The 27,347-nt window shown below is 38.1% G+C and overlaps 1 protein-coding gene and 1 non-coding gene across 8 annotated transcripts in view; one reads left to right on the top strand and one right to left on the bottom strand.

Moving 5' to 3' along the window:
* Nucleotides 1-27,347, top strand: part of Fbxw11 (F-box and WD repeat domain containing 11) — a 121,512-nt gene that overhangs the window by 40,349 nt on the left and 53,816 nt on the right. For 2 of the 7 annotated variants that reach the window (XM_026401299.2, XM_026401302.2), the window contains exon 2: nucleotides 1,394-1,495. The exons of the other annotated variants lie outside the window; for them this stretch is intronic. In XM_026401299.2, coding sequence (XP_026257084.1) covers nucleotides 1,394-1,495 — 102 coding nt within the window. The remainder of the gene's footprint in view (nucleotides 1-1,393; nucleotides 1,496-27,347) is intronic. 7 annotated transcript variants of the gene reach the window in all.
* Nucleotides 19,289-19,358, bottom strand: LOC113191565 (small nucleolar RNA SNORD56). The gene has a single exon (XR_003301907.1). It is a non-coding gene; the product is annotated as a small nucleolar RNA SNORD56 (small nucleolar RNA).

Here is a 27,347-nt window from a genome sequence, read left to right as displayed (position 1 = left end):
TGTATGGTGTTTTCTTTGTTACCAGAGAGCTGCTCAATTTTTTTTATTCCATTCGATTCTTCTGATTTTGAATTCTTAAGTGCCTTTTTAAAACAATCTCAATATTGTTTACATTAAGGGTGAACTAACTAGTAAGTGACAGATGTTGGATAGAACCCCAGCCAGGTCTGATCTCACGCAAAGCCATCTTTGCTTATATTGTAAATGAAGTGAGCATAGAATTTATCCCCCACACCAGAACTCTTTGAGAGTGAAAATTATGCTTGGACAATTAGTGTAAACCAGGAATGTCACAAGCAAATGAGGATATTTGGCTATCCTATTTACAGCCAGAATGAGCAAATTTATGAGTGTGAGTCTAACATTTCTGCACTATTTTGATTAACCTAAGCACCCGCCTTCATTATTTTTTGGTATGGTTATTTATTTTTGCCATAGTAAATTAATTGCTCTTAGATCTGAGACATATTTATTGAATACCCTAGTCTAATGGTTATTAAATACCAGCCTTATGCTCATTTTTAATATACTTTTCCCCACAATTCCTTTAAAACCAGCAGGCTTCTTAAAAGGGTTTTGAAAGGATAAATAAGTTAAGATTTAGATTCATAAGAATGTCAAGTGGACTTGTGCAAGAAGTCCACATGGGCATCCTCATGGTTCTCAGTGTTTTTTCCTTTGACAATGCAGAGATGTGGAGGACACATCTGTGTTGAGCAGCCCTTTTTGTTGTCCCTCCTCTTTCTTGTTCCTTTTGCCTTTCTCTCCAGGTCTGCTGTGATCTTACTTTAGGGAAGTGCAGGCCACACACACGTGGTGAGAGTTGGGGTGATTACAGATAGATGCCTTCCTAGAGGCATCCTGGTCTTGTGGGGAGAATGTGGGATTTGGGAGCTCTCCCTTCCATTCCTGTGTGTCCTTGTGCTAATCACCCTCTGAGCCTCATTTCCTGGCACCATGGTGTGAGGATTAGGGTGCATGTCTAAGGTGCCTGGCATGTAGTAGGTTCTTAGACAATGATGGCAATTATGATTATATAATTTAGGCAGAAACTGTTGCTTTTATGAAATAATAGTCACAATCTCACCACTAATCTTGTTTTATACTCAAACTCATAGTTCCCTTTAGTGGGTTTTCATTTAAACACTCTCTCTCCCTCTTGATTCTGTTTACTGTATCCTGAGAAATCAGTGGTTGGCAATGGAAACCTGTCCCTGGGACAGAACGTGGGCCCTCTCCCAAGGGTTCAGTGAACTGCCAAGGGCCATTACTGACTTCCAAACCGCTCGGGTGCACCCCTGCCCCAACTAACATTCAAGTTGCCTGTGTGAAGGAGTGATTTGTTGCGGCCTCTAACTGCTTCTTCTCTTCCTTCCTTTTTGTCATCCTGCAGTGTTCTGTGCCAAGGTCTTTGTGGCTAGGCTGCGCCAACCTGGTAGAGAGCATGTGCGCACTGAGTTGCCTGCAGAGCATGCCCAGTGTCAGATGTCTCCAGGTGCCTCTCTTCTTTCTTGTTGTAAATGTGTTTTTACGTATGCCATGAACATTTGTTGAAACTTGCAGTAGTGTGTTTAATCCAATGTTAAGTCTGCTAAATGTTCTGTGTAACCCTCTGCTTTCCTCCAGCCTGGGTGCCCCACATGGAGGAGTTAGTACTAGAGGGGCCCTTCTGAGCGAGCGGGTCTTTGGCTGGGCCCTGTCCTGCTCCCCCTTTTCTGCTCCTGCTTTTTACTCTTTCCCCCTCACCTTGAAGTTGTTATTCTCATGTTTAATAGTTGTGCATGTGCCAAAAACAAACAAATTAAAACAAACGAAAAAAATCCTGACATATTTTCCATTTGGCTATCTTTAACAGTTCTTCATTGAGTTGGGAGGGTTTTATAATTAAAGTAGTGATTTTTCTATTTTGAAACTCATCCTTTTGGTTTGCTTTCTCTCCCCCATTCAAAAAAGCAGTGGGGGAGGGAAGGAATCCCTGATGTTATAAAGCTTCAAATCGAAGTTTACATACAAAGATCACAGCTTTATGCTATGCTGCAAATAACTGTTAGTTTGGGCCACCTCCCAAAGGCCAGACCTGATACCTGTCCTCAGGGTCCACCCAGTTTTCCAGGCCGGGGCCGGCAGAGAATTCCACAGATTAAAGTAAATACTTTTTTGGGGGTGGGGTGGGTGGCATGGGGTTACTCCGGATAAAACTGTGCTAGTGCAAGTGTAGCTGGTGACTTTTTTCAGGTGACTTCTAAGAGAGCCAAGGCCAAACCCAATTGTGGCTTTGTGAAGCTCTGTTTAGAGAAAGCATGTGTTTAATTAAATTGGTATTGGTGGTAATATTTAGTTTTCTTCATTGCATAGTCTAAACACTGATATATTTTTCTTTAAAAAAGCAATATTAAATTCCTGGCATCTGGATGAGACTGATCTGTTTTAGGAAACAGTGTAAAATTAGTAAATTTGTTAGACGGATATTATTGATGGCATGGGTGACTTCAGTGTTTTCAAGGTTATCTTTCTAGTCACGTTCACAGTCTTTAAATGGAACTGGGGGCCTAGGAAGGAGGAATATGTCCTTGGAATTAGGTTGGGCATTTTCTTTACCTGTTGGCAAATGTTCTCTGTAGCATTAGCATGGTTATTGCTTCAGAGTGCTTTCTTTAGAAAGCCATGCTGGAATCTCACTAACACAATTAGCTGGGGAGTGAATTCAGTATAAGGCTTGGTTGTCTTTAGATTAAATGTAAGAAGGTAGGTTTCCAGGTGGTAAATTCCAGGAGACAGGAATTCGGTGTTCATGGAGGCTACAGTATAATAATGTATGTTTATCTTTGGAAAAGCATCTTCCTTGCATGTAATATAATTGGAAAAAAAAATGTTGTTGCAATGGCAGACGGTATTGCATCTGCTCTCCTTGGTTCTGTGTAATGGGGATTTGCGTTGTAATAATAGTGTGCTTTTCTGAAAATGATTATTTGAATGTTACATTTGCTTTCTAATGGGCTGACCCAGTTTTCTCTGGAGTTGGAAATTCAAGTAGGGGAAGAATTGTTCACTGTCTTGAAGCGCAGGTTCTATCTATTGCAGTTAAAAGAAATTGACCAATGGAAAGCACTGTTTAATATATTTTAGTAAGAGTCTTGTGAATTCTCCAGAGGTGGAGTGGGAGGAAGTGTGGGTTCCTACCTTGATGAATGTGTGGGAAAATGCTTCAAAAGTTCTTTGACTCATCTCTCACAGTAAAAGCCATTTAAGAGAAAAAAATTGAAACATTGCCTTCATTGAACCGAATTTTAGTGAATGGAACTAATTAGAAGTATGTAGGTAATTTTATTTACTTAAATTTTAATTTTCATTAGTATGTAATTGAGGGTATGCAGCACAATAAAATAAATTAAGCACTTAGCTGACTAAAATTAGCAAGTCACTATTCTGTCTTGTTCCACATGTCTGTGGAAAGTGATCAGGTTATTAATGAACCTGGAAGACTTCCTTCCTCTCCACTTATTTGTTTTGTGTATTATTACTACTTTAAATAAAAACTTGTGTATGGATTTTTAATTTGTATGTTTTCCTTTTACATTTAATTTAGTATTTTTGTTGTTTGTTTTCTTTTTGTGATGCTGGGGATGGAACCCAGGGCCCTGCATGTGAGGCAAGCACTTTACCACTGAGCTCCACCCAGCCCTTAAATTTACTTTTGTTTTATATATTTTAATGATACCAGTATTTCCCCCTGTACTCATCTCTAAACAGTGTTAAAATTTAGTGCCTTGATTTGAGTTTGAGGTTTCAAAGGATATCTGTTGTGTATATGTTACTATTTTTGGTTTATCAGAAGATGACTTCTTGACATTGCATGCCTCTTGGCGAAGTTACTTTAACCAGGGCAGAGAAGAGAAGGGACAATATCCCTGAAGAGGACAGAACCTAGTTGGCATGGCTTGGGCTGTAGAGTTTCATGAAAGGGTCCCGGTTAAAATGATCACACTGGGCTCTTTGATGGTTCACCTTTAGTTGGTTTAGCCAATCTATATATTATTAGTCAAGAGTGTTCCTTTTGAGAGTGTTCCTTTTGAAAAAGTGGGAGAGTAGTTGCCTTGAGGCATAATTCAGCCACTCAAGATTTGGCCATTCCTGAAAGGGGAAAAGCAGAGACTTAAAAAAATGAAACTCACTCACTACCAACTGTCCTTGGTGCTTCAGGGAGTCTAAGATTCATGACAAGCCTGCGTTTTTCTGATGTGAAGACTGTGACGGGCTGATGAATCCCGATTGACTCAAATTAATATTTACAAAACTGTGAGGTGGTGGAGCAGGCATTTGACCCCACATTTGCCCCATCTCCAAATTTCTCTACACTGGAATGCCACCTTTCTATAGTTTTCTATCCTAGTTTTGTTTGTGGAAATTTTACTATTGAACCATACTATGAATGGTTCATATTATGTATGGTTCATTTAGTCATTATTTGAAAAGAAAAAAAAAATCAAAAGAAAATCCTGTCACATTTTATAGGAAAAAAAATGGCATTCTTTTTGTCAAAATGAATGAATTCTTCACCAATTCCATAAATATTTGCTGAACATTTGGTATGTGCTGGGGCTTCTACTAGTGCTGGGCATGTAAAACAAACAATATAGAGTTGTTTCCTGCTCTCAAGGAGCCCACTGTAGCCAGCAGACCTGTGAATGAAAATACAGGTTGAACTATACATGAAGAAGCCCATGCATGTGTGTATGTGTCTGTGTGTGTGTGTGCGGGGGAGGGAGACAGACAGAGAGAGAACTGTAAAGTTGGCCAACCTATATGTTCTTTTAAAACAATGTGAACCCATTTAAACTAGGACTAACCCTCTACATATTTTAGAACAGTTGAATTGGAATATCCAGAGATCTTTGAACAAGCTGAGCTGAGTCAGTATTTCATTTGCCTCATATATCCAGATTTGACCAGTTGGTTGTTTCATCAGATAATCAAAGAGTTCAGACCCTGTAGAGTATTGATTTGCCCAAGATTCTGGCATGAGATTAATACTGATGTTAATAATAGTATCTTTTATTTTCCACTTTCTTTCTGTGTTTTGGACTCTTGGCCCTAGGTTATCTCTTTTGTTTCTTTTGAGGGAAATTACCAGTGATGCTTTTTTTGTATATGAAGTTATAGAATTGAATTGACTTGCTTGAGGCTACACATTTGTTTAGGTGACAGAACTGGGTTATGAGCCTTGATCTGGACAAATGCAGAATTAGTACTTTAGTCACCAAGTTGTAGTGACTGACTATTGCCATCTTAAAACTTGGCAGCTGTCATTTTTAGGTTAAAACAAATTCCCCTTAATTTTTAGTGTCATAAGTTTGTTTCTTTATTGGTACTGGTGATTGAACTTGGGTGCTACACCACTGAGCTACATCCTCACCCCTTTTTATTTTTTATTTTGAGACAGGATCTTGCTAAGTTGATGAGGCTGGCCTCAAACTTGCCATCCTTTGGTCTCAGCCTCCCAGGTCACTGGAATTTTAAGTGTGCGCCATCATGCTGGGCTCAGTGTCAGATGTTTAAAACTGAATTATACCTGGAATATAGAGTTTCCTTGTAGTACACTAACACATTTTCTTAGGAATACTGCGGGAGCCTCATTTGGGGAGTGGTATTAGTGACAGTTTTTTTCATGAGTAGGGCTGATTGCTTAGGATGACAGTGAGGATCCTGTGATCAGGCTGTAGTGCCTCCTTCCTGCCAAGGTGTATATTCCTGGGCATTGATGAGTGCAGTGTCTTGACAACTGTCTTGCTTGTTGCTTTCCCAATCTGAGTACATTCAGTGAGCCACAGTGGTCCCAGAACACTGTGGTTGACACTTACCTTTGCTGCTGACCTAAGATGATATTTTTTAGAGGATGGAGGTAACTTGTAGAAAGAACCTTGGTTTTAAAGCCAACAAACCTAGATTCTAGTCTTGCTCCTTCTACTTAGTGTCTCTGGAATGCCCGCACAAACTACTTTCCTTACCTGAACTTCAGTTTCCTTATCTTTAAAAGTAAAGGGCTTTTGTGAGGTGTAAGAAGGTAAATTGCTCCCTCCTTTTGCGGGGGATGAAAATGCATTTTTCTTTGCTTGCTCCAGGTTCTGTATTCAAGAGGTAGAGTTTCAGTCTTAAGAGTCTTAGATTCCAGGATGAGTTCAGCAGAAACTGTAAGAGCCCCTGCATTTGGCTGCTGGGGAGAGTTCTCCTTTTGTGCAAGGCTTGCTGCTTTGCTTTTGTCTCTTTCTAATGAGTATCTGGGACTTTGTAATTCCTTACTGATTATCCTATTGCACTCTCCTTCTGAAAATGTGAAGGCTTGGAATAACCTTTGGACTGCTGAGTGGGAGAGCCTGCAGTATTTTATGAACACTGAATAGCAGGTTTTTTCCTCTTCATAAGAAAGTTTACAAATATAGTACCCCCACATCCGTTGGTAACCTCTCCATCCATTACCACCCAGAGAGAGTATTTCTTGCTATTCTAGGATCATTCCTCTTCCTGTGTGTTGGGCAGGGAGGAAGCCATCAAATTGTTCAGGTTCTGTTATGAGTTGTATTGATAACTTCAAGAATGGTGTTTCTATTGTCCATGGAAACATAGTTTGAGAGGAACAAAGGGAGTGGGGGCTGCTTTGTGCCCCCTCCCACTTTTGTGTCACCCAGAATAGCCCTGGATTTGTTTGGGGCTCTAAGGGAGATTTTATTTAAAAATCTTTCTACTATGGGAATTTCCAAACATACACAAAACCAAAATGAATTTAACCTGAACAGATTTCAAAATTATACTATTCTTCAACTTTTTTCCAACACCCCCCACCCCCGCTGTGTGTGTGTGTGTATTTTGTAGCAAATCTAAGATGGTTTAATTGAAAAAAAAAAAAGGGTTTGACAAATCACTCCTGTCAGCATTTAAAAAATTTTAAATAAGGTTCAGTTTCCCATGATCATTTTTGACTAAAGTTTAGAAAAACATCCATAGAACTGTATTGTACATGTTCTTCAATTAACATTTTTCCTTAGCATATGTTGACCACCTTTCCAAATGGCTTTGCAATTTTTTTATTGTTGTTTTAAAGTGGCCAATTCTCCCTACTGAAGGTACTTTAGGTTTATGACTTTTTAAAATATCAAAAGCACTTCACTAATTTCACTGCACATATATCTGTAGGATGCATGATTACATTTGCACAATAAAGTCCTATAAGTGCAATTGTTTGTTCAAAGAGTATCAGTGTTTTACTGTTAATTAATTCAATAACCTGTTTAGAGAGAATTTAAATAATCTCTCCCTTTCAATGCACTCCTCCCAAGAAACAAGTATCACCAGTTTGTTACAGCTTGTTTTCTCTGTAGGAAAATTTGCACCCCTATAACTGTGGGGTTTTTCCCCCTTTTTGGAATAGTAAAAATGGATTCCTCTTAGAAAAAGCACAATTCAACTTCTTTTGTTTGCCTTATTTTCTTACCATTATGTTATTATAGATATGTCCCTAAATTAGTAAAGTCTAACTCTTTCACTGATTTGTCTTTATCATCCCTAGATTTTAGGAGGCAGAGATGAGAGTGTTTTTTTTTTTTCCCTGAAATACTTTTTAAAAAGTGAAAAAAAATTTTGGGGAGGGTGGGTGCTGAGGATGAAGCAAAGACCTAGTGCTCTACGGAAGTACAGCACACCTTCATGCCCTGCAGCAGTTTTCAGGGTATAGCTCCTTGATGGGTCTGGTAGGCCCAGTTGCTTTGGGGTGGGGGGTGGGGGGGTGCGGGATTAGGGAGTAGGACCAATTTTTTTTTTCCATTCATTGCCTTAAGCTCTGAATATCTTTAAGAATGCTTAATTTTTACTTAAAAATATTACTAAAAATAATATACATTAAAAAACAGTAAATAAAAAATCATAAATAGTAACATGACAAATTAAGATTTTCTACCACCATTTAAATTTACTGCATGATATTTCATTTGATAGCTGTATTACTGATTTTAAGAAATAGTTTTGTGTTAAGATTGCTTCCAGTTTTTGTGGCATTTTTATCCATGTCAAGTGGAATATCATTGTTACTAGATCTTTACTTGGGCAAAAAAGTATGCATATGAAACATTTTTGGATAGCTAAATTGAACTTTTCATTGGGTAGGGTCAGTGCTGGGGATTGAACTCAGGGGCTATCCACCACTGAGTTTCAACCCCAGTCATTTTTATTTTTTTACTTTGAGATAGAGTCTGGCCAAATTATCCAGACTGGCCTTGAACTTTTGAACCTTTTCTGTGAGACCCCCAGGTACCTAGGATTTACAGGCTTGTGCCTTCCTGCCTGGAGGCTAAATTATACTTTTGAGAAGGTTATAAAAGCAGTGTATAAGAGAGTCTCTTTTTATATAGCCTGGATGACATTGGATATTTTGATTTTATATTTTTTTGCCATTTTCATCGATGAAAATAAAAAATATTGTTCTTATGATTATCATTAATTTTGTGGAGGAGAGGTGTGTACTAGGGCTTGAACCTAGAGGCACTCTACCGCTGAGCCACATCCTCAGTCCTTTTTATTTTTTATTTTGAGACAGGCTCTTGCTCAATTGCTTAGGGCTTTGCTAAGTTAAGTTGCAAAGGCTAGCCTCAAATTCGCAATCCTCCTGCCTCAGCCCACGATTGCTGGGATTACAGGCATGTGCCACCACACCTGACATGATAGTGTTGTTATAATAATATACATGTATTTGGTGTTTGGTTGCTAGTGAGGTAGAATATAAAAACTTATTGGCCATCTTTATTTCTTATTTTGAGTTATCTCTTCATGTCCTTTCTTCATTTTTCAACAGATAGATTTATTTAAACAGAAATCTAATTTGTAGGAATTCTTCATTAAATATAGTAACTCATTTATTGCAAATATTTTCCCCAATTTGAAATTTGCCTTTTTTTTTCCTTCTTTCTTTCTTTCTTTTTTTTTTAAATAAGGCATTTGGCCACAAGGAACATTTTGAAACAAATGTTTACTTTTTATGTAGAAGTAGTACTTACTCCTTCCCTTTCGTAGCCTTCTGTGTTTTGTGGCACTATGCTTTGCACTTACATCTCAGTTTCTCTGTTATTTATTTTGCTATATGCTGTGAATCAAGGATCCACATTTTTTTTTCTTTTTCAAAGACAGCTGGCCTGTTTTCCATATGCTCTTGATGTGAAATCACTCTCACCCCTCACTTTCTGCCTCCGCCCACTCAGAGAGGTCTCTTTCCTCTTAGCTCTCGGTCATCAGCCTAGGGAGGCTCCTGGCCCGCAGCAGCATCATGTCGACCTATATGTGGAGTGCTAGTTTGAAAGCATCTTGTTAATGGTGGCAGAGATTTTGAAAGTTCAGTACCAAACAGAAAAAAATTGATTTTAACATTTTTCTAAGAGTGACTTGCTCTATTCTCCCTCCTTCCCTCCCTCCCTCCCTCTGTGTCTGTCTGTCTCTCTGTTTTTCTTTTTGTTTTGGCTGGGGTCAGACCTAGGGATTTGGGCATGCTAGGTAAACATGCTCTGTTCTTATTGTGAATTAAAATTGTTTTCTAACATTTCCATGTCATCTTCTGAAAACCGTGGGGGTAACTGGATGGTCTAAGAATTAGAAGCAGCAAATTGAAGAAAGTTTTAATTACCTACAGTGCCTGGCATATGGCACCAGCACTCAGAAAGTCACATGGTTTGCCCAGGCAGACAGCCTCTGCTATTGGAACCCTGAAGCTGTACCTTGGTCTTCTAACAGCTGTGGTTCATGGTTTGCAGACAGTGTGCATAGTGACTAATATTTCACAGTATATTTGAGGATGAAGGATGCAGGCAAATTGGATTCAGACCACATTGGAAGTATCTTTTTATTTTTGAATACAAATCATGTCATACTACAGACACTTGATATGTTGCTTATAAAAAATGCTGGTTTGTATTTATTGTTTGTTCTCTTGATGAAACTAACGGTTTCATTGCAAAATTTAAACAGTAGACAGGTATAAAGAAGAGGTTAACTGTTGGGTGTGGTGGCCTTTGCCTATAATCTAAGTGACTCAGGAGGCTGAGGCAGAAGGGTCACAAGTTCAAAGCCAGCCTCAGCAACTTAGTGAGGCCCTAAGCAACTTAGTGAGACACAGTCTCTAAATAAAAAGAATGTCTGGGGAGGAGACTCAGTGGTTAAATGCCTCTGGGTTCAATCCTGGTATTTAAAAAAAAAAAAAAAAAAAGAGAAGAGCTTGATTATCTGTTCATAATCTCACTTCATTTTAGTATCCATTCTTTGTTTTTTCCCTCTTGACATTTTATTTCTATGCATTTATATTTGTTTTTATGTAGACTCACTCTCCATATATTATACAGGTTATAACCCAGTATTTTAAATTGTTAATTGAACAATTTTCATTAGTAAACTTGAACCTGTATTTTTAATAACTGCACTTTCATTGGCTATGCAGTAATTCAGCCTGCATTTTACTGCTGGACATTAAGTCATTAAGCGTCAGTGGATCTTTGTGATTAATTCCTTAAGATACATTATTTATCAGAAAAATTGAGTCAAAGGATGTGTGCTTTCATAAAGCTTTTAAACTTTCAACCAGAAGGTTATTCTACTTTTCACCACGTCATAAGCAGTGTGCAGTTGTAATAAAAGTAAATAACCAGTGTAAAAAACTGGTAATGAAGAAAAGCACCAAGAGTTAAATTAAAACAATCACCCTTCGTTCATTTGTCTTTTTCCCCTTCCATCTACAAGCATTTATGATGCTACTATGTGCAAGGCATTATTATAGGGTCTGCAAATACAGGAATGCACAAAGCAGACAAAAAGCCTTGCTGTCTTGTTACCTATATTTTATTTTTATTTATTTTTATGGGGCTGGGGCTGGAACCCAGGGCCTTGCCATGCTAGCAGGCACTCTCACTAAGCTACACTACCTGCCAGGGACCTACATTTTAGTGGTGAAGGAAATAAAATGAAGAAAACATGCTGCATTAAATGTTAATAAGTGGTATTGAGAAATGGGGGATAGGTTACCTCAGTTTTGGGAAAGAGTGATGAGGGAAAGCCTCCTTGAGAAAATGACATTTGGGAAAGATCTGAAGGAAATGAGGGAGCAAGCTGTGCAGGTTACCTAGGAGGAGGGAACCCCAGGTGGAGGGGACAGCAAGGTGACCGGCCAGAGGTGGGCGTGTCTGTGCATCCTTTGTCCAGTGCTGATGTCTGGCTGGAGTACAAGGAGGGGCAAGTAGTGGGAGGTGAGTGCAGTGTGGAATGGGAGGAGGCAGGACGATCTCTAAGGCTTCTAGGCCTTACTGGAATTTTTTCCCCCCTTGCCTTGAGATAGGAAGTCGCTAGAGAATATTTACCATAATTCATCAGTCTGACTTTTTAAAAACAGGATCACAGTGGCTGTGTGATAGAAGGGAAAGGTGGAAATAGGGAGGTAGCTTTAAGATTGACCTATGTGTCAGGGGTTCTCCAAAGAAATAGAATCACTAGTGGGTAGTTTGGAATTTTTGTGGCAGGCTGGTATGCTCAAATGTAGGCTGGGTTTCCCTGTTGCATTCTTTAAGCAAAATTCCCCTCGAGGAGGGGCTACCTCAACCTTTGCTCTTAATGGCTTTCAGTTGATTGGGTGAGGCTTACCTATGTTATTGAGGGTAATACATACACTTGCTTTACTCCAAGCCTACTGATTGCAAATGTTAATCCCATCTACAGAGTACCTTTATACCAGCAGCTGTATTAGTGCTGGCTACCAAAGCATAGTCCAAGTTGACACATAAAATTAGCCACCACACCAGACTGGGAGGAGGCCTGACTTGGAGTTAAGGATTCAGAATGGAAACTCAGGCAGTTCATGATGAAATGAGAGAAAAGGTGTGACCTTAATATCAATCTTGTCAAGCTACTGTTAGCACCAGTATATTACAAGAGTTTAGTCAGAGGTGATTTGGACTTGGGAGCCTGGTGGGATTGGAAGATAAAAATATGATATATTCTACTTGCTCATTTTGTAGAAAAGTCCTACTGTAGGTAGGGACCTCACAGTTAATGAGCACATACCTGTCTAGACATTTTTGTTTGTTCTTTTCCATACACTGTTTGTCTTAATCGCCTGAACAACTTTATAAACTGCTAGGTCCTAGTATGTCTATTTTGTTTGTGAGAAAATTGAGGCAAAGAAGGAGAGAAAAGCCAGAGTTCAAACCCAGTCTCTAGTCCTGATATACCTCACTGCTTCTTAAAGCAGAAACAAATTTTCATAGAAACGATTGTCTGTATTTTGAGTTGTAAATAGATTTTTCTAAATCTTGGGACAGTTATGCAATAGGAATGCTATTTATGTTATCACACAAGTGGCTAAAGTGATCAGATAACTCCTCTTTAGAGAGGACTCTCTGAACTCCTAGTCTAAAACAGCTTCCTGCTTTCCACTCTGTTCCTTTGCCCTGCTTTATTTTTTTCTTCAAAGCACTTAACACTCTCTGAAATTATATCCCATGTTTGTTTTTTAAGTCTGAGCTGTTGTCATTTCCCCCTTCAGAATCCAAGTTCCATGAGAAAAAAAGGCCATGCCTGCCTGTTCCCTGCCTGGTACAGGCACTACTTCTAGAATAGTTGCTGGAGTGGAGTAGTTGCTCAGTAATTATTTATTGAATGAAGAATAGGCATAATAAACTGGAATAAGAAGGAAAAGCTTTCTCCAAGCTTGGTTAGGACTATGTTATATCTATATCTATATATGTTTTACATAGTTGGAAATATTTTCTGTGCTTTATTTTACACTTTATGCTTTGTGTGCTTATTTAGGATGATCATATTTTTTCCTATAATTTCTCCTAATTTGAAATGACACATATAATATTTTTCGTGAACATCCCATAATTTGCCATTTCTCTGGCTCTTTAAAGTCTTCATTTTTAATTACTAAAATAACAAATCAACCCTAAACACGTCTTTTGCCTTTGTTCTGAATTACTTAGGGCATATTTTCTAGGAGCTATACTGTATCTATCCTATCAGATTGTTTTCCAGAGAGTTGGCATCTCATTGCACCTTCACAAAGGTTGGACATTATTATTTTGAGAACTTCTTAGCAAGCCTAGTGTTCTGCAGGCGCTGGTGGCGTATTCTAAATTGACGAACCTCATTGCAAGTGGCAGCCCTGCACCCAGGGCAATTTGAGTATATGTTGAGTCAGCTAAGGCGTGGCTTACTAAAAGGAGATCTCCTAAGACTGGATATACTTGGCCAAGAAAAGGAGCTTGGGAGACATTTTCAAACACAACTGTGACAGCCCCAGCCCATGCCTTCCTGTTGAGTTACCCGAGTGTCATGTCTGGAGCTCAGTGAGATTGGGGTTATCATGGAGTACTTCAGGAGGCATGGATGCATTTACACATCTTGTACATATTTACCTAGGGCCTTCCTACCATGTCCCATGAACTGTGCTGTGCCCTGAGGGCAGAGAAAAATCTGCCAGGCCCCCAGACTGGTTGCCTATAACTCCTTGCCCTAATCCAAGGAAGGCTCCTCCCTTGAGAAGACTGGCTCACTTGCTGAAGGTGGTGGAATCTCTTTTTTTTTTTTTTTAATATTTATTTATTAGTTATTGGCGGACACAACATCTTTGTTTGTATGTGGTGCTGGAGGATCGAACCCGGGCCGCAAGCATGCCAGGCGAGCTCGCTACCGCTTGAGCCACATCCCCAGCCCGGTGGTGGAATCTCTTATTGAATGATTCTTAATTACCTGGTATAAGACAAATGTTAAATCCTTCATCTTTACGAAGGAAATGAAAAATTAAGGGTTAAAGTAATGGTAACTGTGATGGGAGGTAGGAAGAAACTACCATGTCATTAATTTCAAAGGAAACAACCTTGGCAAAAGAAGCATTGCCCAGGGCACAGGAAAGGGCTATAGTTGTGCCCTTTATTTCCTACTGGTAGTGAATGGCTTGGGGATCCACATGAACCTATAGTGTCCCCAGTCAGTACTGATTTTGGAAATTTATTAAGGATATCTGACAGTTAAAGAAAAGATTCAAAATATTACAAATATTTCAGTACATTGTTCTCAGGGATATTAATTGATATGAACAAGCCATTAAAAATTTGCTTTTTATCTTTTTAAAAAAATATTTTTTAGTAATAGGTGGACACAATATCTTTTATTTTTATGTGGTGCTGAGGATAGAACCCAGTGCCTCATGCATGCTAGGCGAACGCTCTACCTCTGAGCCACAACCCCAGTATGTGTTTTTTATCTTAGAGAAAAGTTGCAAGTACAATACAAAGAATTGTTTATTTCTCCAGCAATTTGAAAGCAAAGCTGGCTGAATGTGCCATCATGCTGCAATATTTTAATGTATATTTCCTACAAAGGAGGTATTCCACATTATCATAAGACAAGAGTCAACTTGGTACATTAACACTGATACTTTACTGCCATCAAATCCTCACCCCAAAATGTCTTTTATAGCTGAAGTCTTAGAATGTTAGTGCTTCTGGGCCCTCTCCAACAACTGAGTTAGGAAATGTATAAATAAATAATTTTGTTTCACTCAAGAGGACCCTCCTGCAGGGTGTGTGGTGGCACACACCTATAAACTCAGGAGGCTGAGGCAGAGGGTCACAATTTTGAGGACAGCCTCAGCAACTTAGGCCCTAAGCAACTTAGAGACCCTGTCTCAGAAAAAATAAAAAGGACTGGGGACTTAGCTCAGTGGTAAAGCACCCCTAGGTTCAGTCCCCAGTACACTCTTCTCAAACTAACAAAAAAATTTCCCTACTTTTTTATGTATTTAACCAAATCAAACCAAAACAAAACAAAATCCATAAGTTCATACTGGTATATTCAGTTCTTATCCAGTCTTACAAATTTCATTCTAGCCTTCTATAAGCTAGTCATTTCCATATTTATTATTCTCTCCTCTGACAGGAAGAAACCTGCTCCTAATTTCTACAAATAGACTTCCTCACTTGTGTTAGTGAAAAGTAAACGTGCCAATTAGACTAAATATTCTGTTTCCTTCCATTCCCTTTCTTTTTTGTGGTGCTGGGCCTTGTGTGTCATAGATAAGTGAGTCCGTCTGTATGATTTTTAAAAGATCTTTTGTTTGTGGCTATATGGTACAACTATTGAGTTCAGGATCACCTAGATTAGTTTCTTTTGACCCCCACCATTAACCCATTTTGTCCCATCATCCCAGATGTGAAATACCTATAAAAACTTAAATGTAGTATACAGCATATAGTAGAATTCTAGCTATGTAACTATACAACGACATAATTATAATCAATAGAAGTATGTTAATTAACACAATGGTTTATAGAAGCTCTAGGTTATGGTTTCCATTTTGTTTTAATGCACTTATGTCAGTTTTGTGGAAATGATCACAGAATTGAGAACTTGGAACTTAATGGGTTAAGTGTGGTTTTGCTTTTCATTTGGAATACACTTATGATCATTTATTCTTGCTAATAGTCCATCTCTCTCCCATTCATTGTTGATTTTGTTTTTTATTTGAGCATACAAAGCATTTAGCATAATTCTAAGAATCAAAACAACACTAAAAGGAAACTCAGAAATGTGAGTGCCTGTCCTTATCTGTGCTCTTCCCACTGGGTAGTCAGTGTCATTTTTTTCAGTGAACAGGTACATTACAAACAAAGCTGCTGTGAATAACTTTGTGTGTACATATTTTCATATTATTTTTGAATTAGTGTATCTTCAGGAAAAATTTCTAGAAGTTGGGTTTCAAGATCAAAAAGGATATGCATAATTCGTTTTGTTAAATGTTGCCAAAATTTCCTTCAAAAGTCTTGGGCACGATTGCCTTCCTTCCAGAAATAGATGGGTGTGCCTGCCTGCGTCTTCATGGCCCCATCCACAGAATGTGTTGTCATACTTGTGAATATTTGCCAGTAAGTGACCTGAGAAATGAGAAGCTTTAATTTGCATCTCTTCGGTGATGAGGAAGTGTGAACATCTTTTTTCCATTTGAGGGTCATGTTTGTGTTTTTAAGTGTCTATTCAAGTCTTTCTCTTTTTTTCTATATATATATATATATATTGGGTGCTGGGGATTGAACCCAGGACCTTGTGCATGCAAGGCAAGCACTCTACCCTCTGAGCTATATCCCTAGTCCTATTTTTCTATTCTTTATCTTCATCACCCCAGTTTAAAATAAATTTGGGAGGATATTAGTCTTTTTATCTGTGACATATGTTGCAAATGTTTTTTTTCCATATTGTCATTTTCCTTTTGACTTAGTTTTTGTTTTTTAAACACCATGCAAATATTAAAATTTATAGCTAGCTAAATTTTCCTCTGTTTGTTTTTGCACCTGAATTTTAAGACATAGTGAAATAACTTTTCTCTAACCCAGTTTGTTTGTTTTGGAATACTGGGAATGCTAGACAAGTGTTCTACCACTGCATCCCCCACTACATCCCAGGCCCTATACCTAGGTTTTAAAGGAATTCATTATGTTTTCTTTTAGTACTTAGAGTTTCACTCTTTCAGTTCACATTTCTGATCTGTTTGGAGTCTGTTCATGTAAATTCTGTGAAATATGGATCTAAATTTATCTCATTCCAAATTGCTAACCAGTTGTTCTAGCAGTACTTATTAAAAAGTTCCCAGCCATTTGAGATGCTACTTTTATCATGACTAAATTTTTATGCATACTCGGGTCTATTTCTGGACTTTCTATTCTATTAGACCAGAATTTGGGAACTGTGACCCATAGGCCCAAGCCAGCCGTGTTTGTGTCAAGCTGGGTTGGAACACAGCTGTGCTCATCCGCTTGCCCAGCCACTGAGGCTGTGTCCAGGTTGCAGCAGAGGCCTGGTAGAGCCCGTGAGGCCTGCTGGGGGTTGAAATAGTTAAAAGCTTGCTGAGCCTAGACTGGAGTAATTGTGTGTTCATATGCCATAAGGTACCTCACTTTTTTTTTTTTTTTAAGTTGTAGTTGGACACAATACCTTTATTTTTTATGTGGTGCTGAGGATGGAACCTGGGGTCCCGCACGTGCTAGGCGAGCGCTCTGCTGCTGAGCCCCTGCCCCAGCCCCAGTAGGATTAATTCCTCCCTTGTGGCTTTCCTTTTTCTGTGTTTATTTTTGTAAATAAATATTCCTTACCAGTTTGTTTTTCACATAAGCTTGAGTACCAACTTGTCTAGCTCCATGAAGAAGCTTTTTGTGTGATTATGCTAGATGTGTTAAACTTATGAATTAGGGAGAATTGCCATCTTTACTTGTCCTTTCCAACAACAAATTATGAAGAAAAGAATAGAGAAATCTATTCTCTAGATTAGTAGAGAAATCAAAGAACTAAGCCACAAAACCATATCAGACTATCGTTTCACAGTGGAATTCTAGCAAACCTTCAAAGAATAGGCCAGAAGTACCATAAGTTATTGCATAGCATTGATTTTGAAAGAAAATTTCTTTTATGGGAATTATTTCTACCTTTATCATCTTAGGTCAGAAACTATTATTATTTTCTAACTTTCTTTTTTGGGGGCTTATTTCTTTGTGATTTGCATTATCATTTTTATGTGTGCTTGAAAAACATAGTTTCTGTTAGCATACTATATTTATGTGTAAATATTTTTCCTTGTAACACCTGCCTTCCATATCAATTGTGTTTGTTCTCCTAAATATTTTTGTGTCCTCTCTTGTTCTCTTGTCCAAAGAGTATTTGTGTAGTGTATTTTCAATCTATGTCTCTTTACATTTCTTTTTGTTTCTTTTCATGATGTATTTTCTTTCCTCTTTTTATATTCAAAATTTCTTTTTTAAAGTTAGAGAAGTTTGTATTTTTTATTCCTTTTACTTACAATATTTAAATACTTTTATTACAGATCCTCCCTCCCTTTTCCAGTACTGGGAACTGAACCCAGGGCACCCTACCACTGAGTCACATCCCCAGCCCTATTTTGTGTTTTATTTAGAGACAAGGTCTCACTGAGTTGCTTAGTGCCTCGCTATTGCTGAGGCTGGCTTTGAACTGGCAATCCTCCAGTCTCAGCCTCTCAAGCTGCTGGAATTACAGATGTGCACCACCACTCCCTATTTGCTTTTTAAGAAACTCTAGTTGTGAATATGTTGGATCTCCTTTGTCTTCCATTTCAACTTCCTTCTCTCATTTTTTTGCTTTCTTGGGTTTTCTTGCTTTGCTTCAATTCCTCTTATTACACTTTTCATTTGATTTATAAGTTTGGGGGCATTGTAATGTAATAATGTCATAATTTTGCTTTTATTTTCTGAGTTAAATCAGTTTTCATTTTTCTGTTTTTGGAGATTTCTGTTCTTAAATTTGAATTTCTGATTTAAGGTGTTTTTAAAGTAATATCAAAAGCTTGTATAAACATTTAATTCAGTTTGATAAAATATTTTTAATCAGATTCCATAAGAATCATACACTATGATTGAAGGCATCCATTCTATATAATGAATTAACGTCTTTCATACAAAACTAGAATGGTACTGTCTTATACCATGTTTAGGAAAAGTAAGAAAACAATCACCAGATCACTCATCAGGGCTTTACTGATGTCACAGAGCCCCAAATGAGAAAGTCCTATTTGGATTGTGGTTTAAGTTTTTTTTCCTACTGTTATTTTCTTTGTCACACTTCTTTCATTCATGGGGTTTCATTAGCTTATTTTATTCTCTTTCTTTCTCTCTTTTGGATAGTTGAAGAGTACTCCCATCATGAATTCTTTTGGGAGGTAGTTTAATTTTACAAGATTCCTAGTTTAAAAGAATCCTTTGTTAAAGTGTAGTTTCTTTGCTAGATGACACCATCCCCCTCCCCGGCACCCAAAGCAGGAGATGGTAGGGAGGGGTTTGCATCCATTGAATGTTTTTAAGAATTATTTTTTCTTGCAGGGTCCTAAAATACTAGCCTTGCCATTTCTTTTTTCCTTAGTTGTGTAGTTGTCAACAAAAGATTCCTCACCTTTCCTTTAAAAAAATAAACAAACTTATAAAACTTAGAGCAGTTTTATATTCACAGCAAATTGAGCAGAAAGTACTAAGAATTTTCAGACACCTTCTGTCTTCATACATCTACAGCGTCTATGCTGTCGCTATGCCCTGCTGCAGGGGGTGCATGTGTGACACAGCAGAGGAGCCTGAACGGATATGTCCTCATCTCCAGAGTCATGGCTTGTGTTAGGTTTCCCTCTTGGTGGCCATTCTGTGGATTTGGACACATGTATAATGGCATGTGTTCACAATTGGTTTTTTTCTTCCTTCCACTCAGAGCAGGGCATCAACACTCACCAGCTGAATTGCTGTTGATGACAAATCTTCCTGTCATTGTGGGCGTGTCCACAGCAGTACAGGAGAGCTTGATTCCCCAAGAATCCTGCAGGCTAGGCTTCTTATTCCTCTCTCCTCCTGACTCCTTGGCAGCCACTGTTCTTTGAACCATTGGACAATGGTTTGGGCTTTTCCAGGATGTTCTGTGGTTCAGTCATACAATATGTAGCCTTTCCAGGTTGGCTTTTCTCACTCATTTCATGGGTTCAGGGTTTACTTCTTTTCTTTCTCGGACCAGGGATTGAAACAGGGCTGCTTAACCATTGAGCCATATCCCTAATCTTTTTATGTTTTTATTTTGAGACAGGATTTTGCTAAGTTACTGAGGCTGGCTTTGAACTAGAGATCCTTCCACCTCAGCCTCCCGAGCTGCTGGGATTATTGGTGCACCACCACGCCCAGCTATAACTTCATTTCTTTCTTTTTTTAAAAAATATTTTTATTAGTTATAGATGGACATAATACCTTTATTTATTTTTTATGTGGTGCTGAGAATTGAACCCAGTGCTTTACACATGCAAGGCAAGCACTCTCACACTGAGCCACAACCCCAGCCCGACTTCATTTCTTTTTAGCACTATTATGTCATTATTTGAATGCAGGAGAGATTATTTATTTATCTGTTGAAGGATACCTTGATTATTTCCAAGTTTTGACAATTATGAATAAAGATCTAAACATCCACTTTTTTCTTGGGAATGATTGATTGCTGGGTAGTGTGCTGAGTATAATTTAGTTTTGTAATGAACAGCCAACTTGTCTTCCAAAGTAGTGCTGCTGTTCTGCACTTCTGTTAGCAATGAATGAGAATTCCTGTTGCTCCAGATCCTCTTGGGCATTGGTGTCTGTGTTTTGGATTTTGGCTTTTCTAATAGTTTCATAGTGGTATTTCTTTGTTGTTTTAATTTGCATTTCCCTATTTACTTTATGGTGTTGAATATCTTTTCTTGTTTTGTTTGTCATCTGTATAACTTTGTTGAAGTGTCTATTAAGATCACTGGTTCATTATTTTTATTGTGTTTTCTTACAGAGTTTTAACAGTTCTGTATATGTTTTGGATAACAGTTATTTATCAGATAAACCTTTTGTAAATATTTGTTTTCCCAGTGTATCCTGTAGAGCCAAAACTTGAAACTTTAGTGAAGTCTAGTTTATCAGTTCTTTCATCAGTCATGCTTAGGTTCTTCCTATGTTGTCTTCAGCAGTGTTGGAGTCTTGCATGTTACCGTTAGATCTGTATTCTATTTGGAATTAATTTTTGTGAAATACGTCATTAGGATTTTCTATGTAGACAGGCTTGTGTCTGGACTGATGTTTTAGTTGTTTGTTGAAGAGACCTTTCTTCACTGTGTTTCTTTGGCTTATTTGTCAGATCATTTCTCTCTTATTTTGCCATAATTTGGGGTCTGTTTGTGGGCTCTCTCATTCTGCCCACGGATTTAACCATCTCTTCTTTGCCAGTACCACACTGTTTTGATTTCGGTAGTTTTAAAGTAGTCCTGAAGTCTCTTGTTTTTTCTCCTTTAATGTTGAGTTGGCTATTTTAGCTTTTTTGCTTGTGCATGTAAACTTCAGTTTGTTCAGTGTCCACAAAATAATCTTGGTGGATTTTGTTTGGAGTTGCCCTGAGTCTGTAGGTGAAGTTGAGAAGAACTAACTTCTTGGCAGTGTTGAATCTTCCTGTCCATGAACATGGAATATTTCTCCATTTATTTAGCTCTGATTTCTTCTATCAGAGTTATGTAGTTTTCCTCAACTAGATCGTATGTTAGATTCATACCCAAGTGTTTAATTTTAAGGTGCCAATATAAATAGTAATTTTTAAAATATTTTACATTTTATTTTTCATTGCTGGTATATTGGAAAGTGTTTTATTTTTGTATATTAACCTTGTATTCTTTATCTTTGCTATAATTGCTTATCGGTTCCAGGAGGTTTTCTGTTGACGTTGTTCAGTTTTTCTGTGTGGACAAGCAAGTCACCGTTGCATAAAAATAGTTTTCTTTTTTCCCAGTCTAATCTGCGTTAGCTAGAATTCCCAGTATGATGATGAAAAACGTGGTATTTCTGATCTTAGTGGGAAGCTTTGACTTTTCACCAGTAAGTATGGTGTTCCCTGTTGGCTTTTTTGTAGATGTTCTAGATTACTTCTAAATGTTTTTCATATTTTTGCTTTCTTGCTGTAGAGTGGTTTTTCAAAACTGACTCTTTGCATCTTGCATCCTTTTAAAAATTCCCTGGTCTGTAACAAACTCTGATCCAAGAGGACTCCTTGTCAAGACCTGTACACATAATGTGATCGCATGTCAGTATCTCGTCAGCTTGTTTCCCTCTCTTTTGTTCTGCACAGTTTGTTTTGAACTGTCCTTGCTTTTTTTTAATATTCATATTTTAGTTATAGGTGGACATGCTATCTTTATTTCATATTTATGTGGTGCTGAGGATCGAACCCAGTGCCTCACACAAGCTAGGCAAGTGCTCTACACTGAGCCCCAGCCCCAGCGACCAGTCCTTGCTTTTAATGAAGACTTAAGACAGGGACATATAGGACATAAGTACCAGGATTGTTTTAATTTTCTACTTTTGACTGTTCCTTCTGGTTTTGCTGAGTGGGTTAAAGTTTTGTAACTGTCTCTTACTTGTGTCCTGTGGCTATGTTAATATTACATATTACTTTTTTGGTAGAGTCATTAGGATTTTCTATGTAGATAGTCAAGCCATCAGCATCCTTTCTGATATTTGTGTTTTTAAAATTTATTTTGGCTGTGACTAGTAGATTTTATATTCAGTAGGAGTGCGTGAGTGCACATTATAGCTTTGTTCTTGGCTATGGGGGAAGGGTTCTACTTTTGAACATGAAGCATGGTATAGGTGTTTTGTTTTTGTGGAACGAGGTGGAACCAAGGACCTTGTGCATACCACACAAGCACTCTGCCCCTGAGCTACATCCCTAGCTGTAGGTATGGTGGGGTTTTTTTCTTTTCTTTCTTTCTTTCTTTTTTTTTTTTTTTTTGGTGGTGCTGGAGATGGAACCCAGGGTCTCCTGCATGCTGGGCAAGCGTCTACCACTGAGCTACTTCTTAAGCCTGCTGTATAGGTATTGTCAAAATATGACCTCTGTTGTATTGGGGAACCTACTTGATACCTCCTAGTAATGAGTGGGTTTCGAATGTTGTCAAATGTTCTAAATGCCTCTGTTGAAGTCAACAGTTCTGTCCTGTTGGCTGTGTGTCTTTATGCCTATACTACAGTTTGGATTACTATAGCTTTGTCAAGTTTCTTCTTTGAAACCTAACTTTATTTGTAGTTTTCAAGATTATTTTGGTCATTCAGGGTCTCCTGAGATTCATATGGTTCTGGGGTTTTAATAGGAATTATAATAAATCTGTAGATTGCTTTGGGTACTGCTGACATTTAAGTCTTGGAATTCATGGTTATGAAATATCTTTGTGTCTTTAATTTATACTTTTCACTTAAAATTGTTGTATATGTATTTTGATTTTTACTGTTTTTCTGTTAATTCTCTTCATTTATTTCTTCATTAGACTCAGTTTCCCCCTGGTTTTGTTTTGCTTCTCTCTGAAACGCTTCCGACATGTCTCCTAGTGGAGCTCTGAGAACTAGGTTACTGTGGAGTCCTGGAAGCCAAGCAAATGAAGTTCAGCCAGACGGAGGGGCTGCCCGGAGTGGTTCAGAGGTCAAGGAGTGCGAGGAATGCGAATTGACCATTAAATTTAATGGAGTTTATTCTGATGAAAATAAATGATTAGTCAAGGAAATTAAATCTGTTCAGCCATCCATTTATTAAATTCACATTCACTTGGATTTTCTGGGTTTCTAGGAATCCGAATGAGAAGTAATTGTAGACAAAGGTTCACTGTGGGGTTGTGTTTAATAATAAAAAATGTAATTCTCTTCCTAGCTATATTGATTAAGCAGATTATGGGATGAAGTCAACTACCATTAAAAAATGTAGATCTATAGTGACAGCGAGCCATGGGCTTGATAAAGGTGTTACTGAACCAGCTGTGTACGTGTGCAGGTCTCAGTCTGTGTGCCCTCGTGGTGTGTCCTTATCTCTGTGTCGCATGCTTATCTCTGTGTCGCATGCAGTACTTTGATGTTTCTTTTAAAAGAATATTTATAGTGTGTGTGTGTGTTTGATGCCTCTGTCTTTTGCCCATTTAAAAAAAATCTGCATACGTGTGATTGATTTTTTTCCGTCAAGTGAAGTTTTTTTAATATTTATTTTTTAGTTATAGGTGGACAGTACCTTTATTTTTAAAAATTTTTGTGTGGTGCTGAGGATCAAACCCAGTGCCTCATGTATGCTAGGCGAGAGCTCTACCTCTGAGCCACAACCCCAGCCCTGAAGTGAGTTTAAAAAAAGGACATTCTGGATGTGTTGTCAACCCTTTCTTACTCTGCGTATTCCCTTTTTTGTTTTAAACTTAATTCTTTTTTTTAAAAAACTGAGGTGCGTTTCACCTGTCAGAAGCTAACCTGTTCACATATGCATTGCGGTGATGAACCAGCACTGTCAGTTTTAGGGAATTTTTATTGCCCCAATAATATGGGCTATCTATTTAGTCTTAAGAATGCTTTCAACGAATAGAAGCAGATATTATTACCTATGTACACACATGACTGCATGACCAATGTGATTCTACAATATGTACAATCTGAAAATGAGAAATTACACCCCATTTTATGTATAATGTATCAAAGTGCATAATTGCATTCTATTGTCATGTAGAACTAACTAAAACAAAAAACTTATAAAGTAAAAAGAAAAATCTCTACAATGGGTCAGGTTCAGCTTCAGTAAGGATAGCAATAAAGAAGCAAAAAACAAAGTCATTGTTGTAGAGAGTACATTTCCTGTAGTGCTAATAAACTGTGGACAGTTTCTTCAGTCTGAATTAAAATGAGCTTTGGATGTGACTTCTTAGTTCCAGACACAATGGAGTCTGCTCAGTGTGTCCCTTAGCCTCTCTGCATCTGTCACCATCTCCCCTATCTCCCTAACCAAACACACAAGGCAAGTAAAATGTAGATTACTTAAAAGAACTGGTCTTATTTTAATTTAACTTCCTTAATGTTTTTCTCCTTTTTAGAATCCAAATAAAAATCTCCCCCTAAACAAAATTATTCATTTTTGGTAATGAGCTTTTTGCCCAGAGGTTGAAATAAGCAATTTAGCTATGATCATATTTCAGAAGTGGCAAAGAATAAAACATGTATAACAAAATGAAAAAGAAACTTGTTTTAATGGTTAGCACTTGTTGTAAATTGTCTAAGAAAATTTGTCCTTTCCAAGGTCATGATAGTGTTTTATGTTTTCTTCTAATAATTGCTTGATTATTTTAATAAACTTTACATTTAGAAGGTTAATGTAACTAGAACTGATGATGATGATGATTTTGTGTGTGTGTGTGTGTGTGTGTGTGTGTGTGTGTGTGTAGGTATGTATGTGTCAGAGGGGGAGGTGTGGTGTTATATGATAAAAAGATAATGGACACTTGGTGTTTGGTCAGGTGATTTTATGCGTGTGGATGTGTGTTTGGAAGCTATTTTCTATTGATGTTGTCTCCTGCACTCATCTGTCTGGGTTCCTGTAGCTGTACAGTAGTGCTTGAGATTTTACAGTGTAGATTCTTCTGGTTGGTTCTTCCCCATTTTGTTGGTTCGTATTTTCTATATGAATTTTGGAATCTGCTGTTTTTTGTTGTTTTTGCAGGGGGTGGGGTGGGAAGGTGGTAGAGGGGTGGAGCCTGATGAGATTTTGATTGCTGTTGCATTGAATTCATTATCTTTGTGTTTTTAAGTTAAACTGTTGGTGAGTTTAGTTTTCTTTTTCTAGTTTTCATCAAATGATATAACCTTTAACAGATGCTTAATAAGATGATATAACCTTTATCAGATGCAACTATTATTATAAATATAATTCATTATAATATAACTTATAAGTTTTTGGGTGGGTTTTGTGTCTGGTTGGTAGATGAGTCTGCCAGGTTGTACTCAAGCACAAGTGGCTGTGATGTGGTATGGTGTTTCTCTGGCTGTGGCTGACATCACTAATAGGTGCTTTTACATTTCTTTTAAAATGACCTGTAGTAGAAACAAAAGGATGAGATTGTTGTTCTTTGTTTTGTTATTTCCTTGGTAAATAGTGTTATATTGTGTGTGCTTTGCGTATGTTATTTCTTATTCCAACAACATAGGCAGGATTTTCCCTATTTCATAACAGGAGGAAACTGAACCCAAGAGAGAACAGGCCAGTACCCTACCCAGAGCCTCAGCTTGGATTTGTTGGGCTCAGGATGCCTGGCCCCACAGCCATCTTCTTTATACTTCAACAGACAGACTTCTCTGTGTTGCCATTCTTGATGACCAAGGTCCTTTTGGCCATTTTTCTGCTATGCTTCTAACGCCCCAAACCCCTTTTAGTGAATTTTGAAAGTTTTGTAGATTTTACTTTTAATGCTGCCTTCCTAGTGATGCCCTAGGAAGCACAGGAGTGTGTGCTCTGCCCTGGTCTGCTTTCTCGGGGGACTCCAGCACACTCCTCTCTGTCCTTCTTTCAGATCATTTTAAACATTCAAATAATTAATGAGTTTTCCTTTATCTAGGTAACCCAATACTGTGTGGGAGAGAAGGGCCACTGCCTGTCTGAAAGTAGACTTGTTCCATACCACTTTTTTGAAGACCAGAAATGGTGTTGTGTGTTTTTTGTCTCCTAGATTTTGAATCCTTGCTCATTGTAAATAATCTGGAAAATATGGGAAAGGAGTAAAGAGAAACAAAATTACTGTTTTTGTCATTATAGTTAATAGGAAGATTACAACTGTAGCTGAAATGTATCATCAGCAAGTGTTTATTGTACTTGTGTCCCAGAGAGCCTCAGTGTTCAGGCTGCAGAAGGAACCAGCCAGCATCATTGTCCCCAGGAGGTTCAAGTCTGCCAGAGGAGCCCCTGAGGGCTGCAGTTGGCTTTTTCAGTGCTCTCAGTCTTCCAGCAGGGCCCTTTTTTCACCTCAGTTTTATGGAGTAGGACACAGGCACGAAGACTTCAAATGACACTCAGCATTACTGCACCCCAGCTGGAACTTGTCACAACTAGTTTCTGTTTCCTGAGTGTCTGTGTCTGTGTGGGCTTTGGTGTGAATCTTTTACTTTTTAAAGTTTAACTTGATGAAGGGACCAGGGGGAGGGAAAGAAGAAAGACTGGGAAATGACAGTGGCCAAATTTCACAGTTTCATTGTGTGCATGTACAGACACGTAACCCCAAGTCCCATCGCTGTTTACAGCTATCACACACCCATAAAAAATACAGAAGAAATAAAGTTAAATTTGAAAAATCACTTCCTTGTTATTAGAAAGAGATATGCCTTCCCTAAGGAGAATTTAGATAGGGTATGTAAACAAAAAGAAATAAAACTTAGTATTGTGAGCATTGTAACAGTTGCTTTCCTAAATGTGTACTTAAAAATTAGATTTCATTTGTAAAGATGGGATCATACAGACTTGGCTTTTCCCCATTTAAATAAAGCTTAGACCTTTTTCACTGTCAGTGCTTTTTTTTTTTTCTTCAAAAAACAAAAAACAGTGTTTCTGTAACGTTGCCTCCTTGAGCACACCTTTCATAGTTTGTTACGTGAAGGTGGCTCTCTGCTTGTCTCCACAAACTTAATTCACTTCAGATGGAAAATATGAAAATAAATAAATAAATAAATGTTGTCTGTGCTGGGCATGTGCAGGCCTTTCCTCTCACCGCCGCTATTCCCTAAACAATACAACGTGGCAACTGCTCACGTAGCATTCACTTTGCATTAGGGATGAGCCATCTGGAGGTGATATGGTGTGTGGGGAGCTTGTGCGCAGGTTCCGTGCCAGGGCCGCATCTTTCAAGTCTTGAGCATCTTTGGATTTGCACACCTGAGGGAGGTCCTGAAAACAGTGCCATGTGGATACCAATAGATGGTTTATAC

This window comes from Urocitellus parryii, chromosome 1, assembly GCF_045843805.1.
Source record: "Urocitellus parryii isolate mUroPar1 chromosome 1, mUroPar1.hap1, whole genome shotgun sequence".
NCBI classification, from domain to species: Eukaryota; Metazoa; Chordata; class Mammalia; order Rodentia; family Sciuridae; genus Urocitellus; species Urocitellus parryii.
This window is presented reverse-complemented; position numbering and strand designations above follow the sequence as displayed.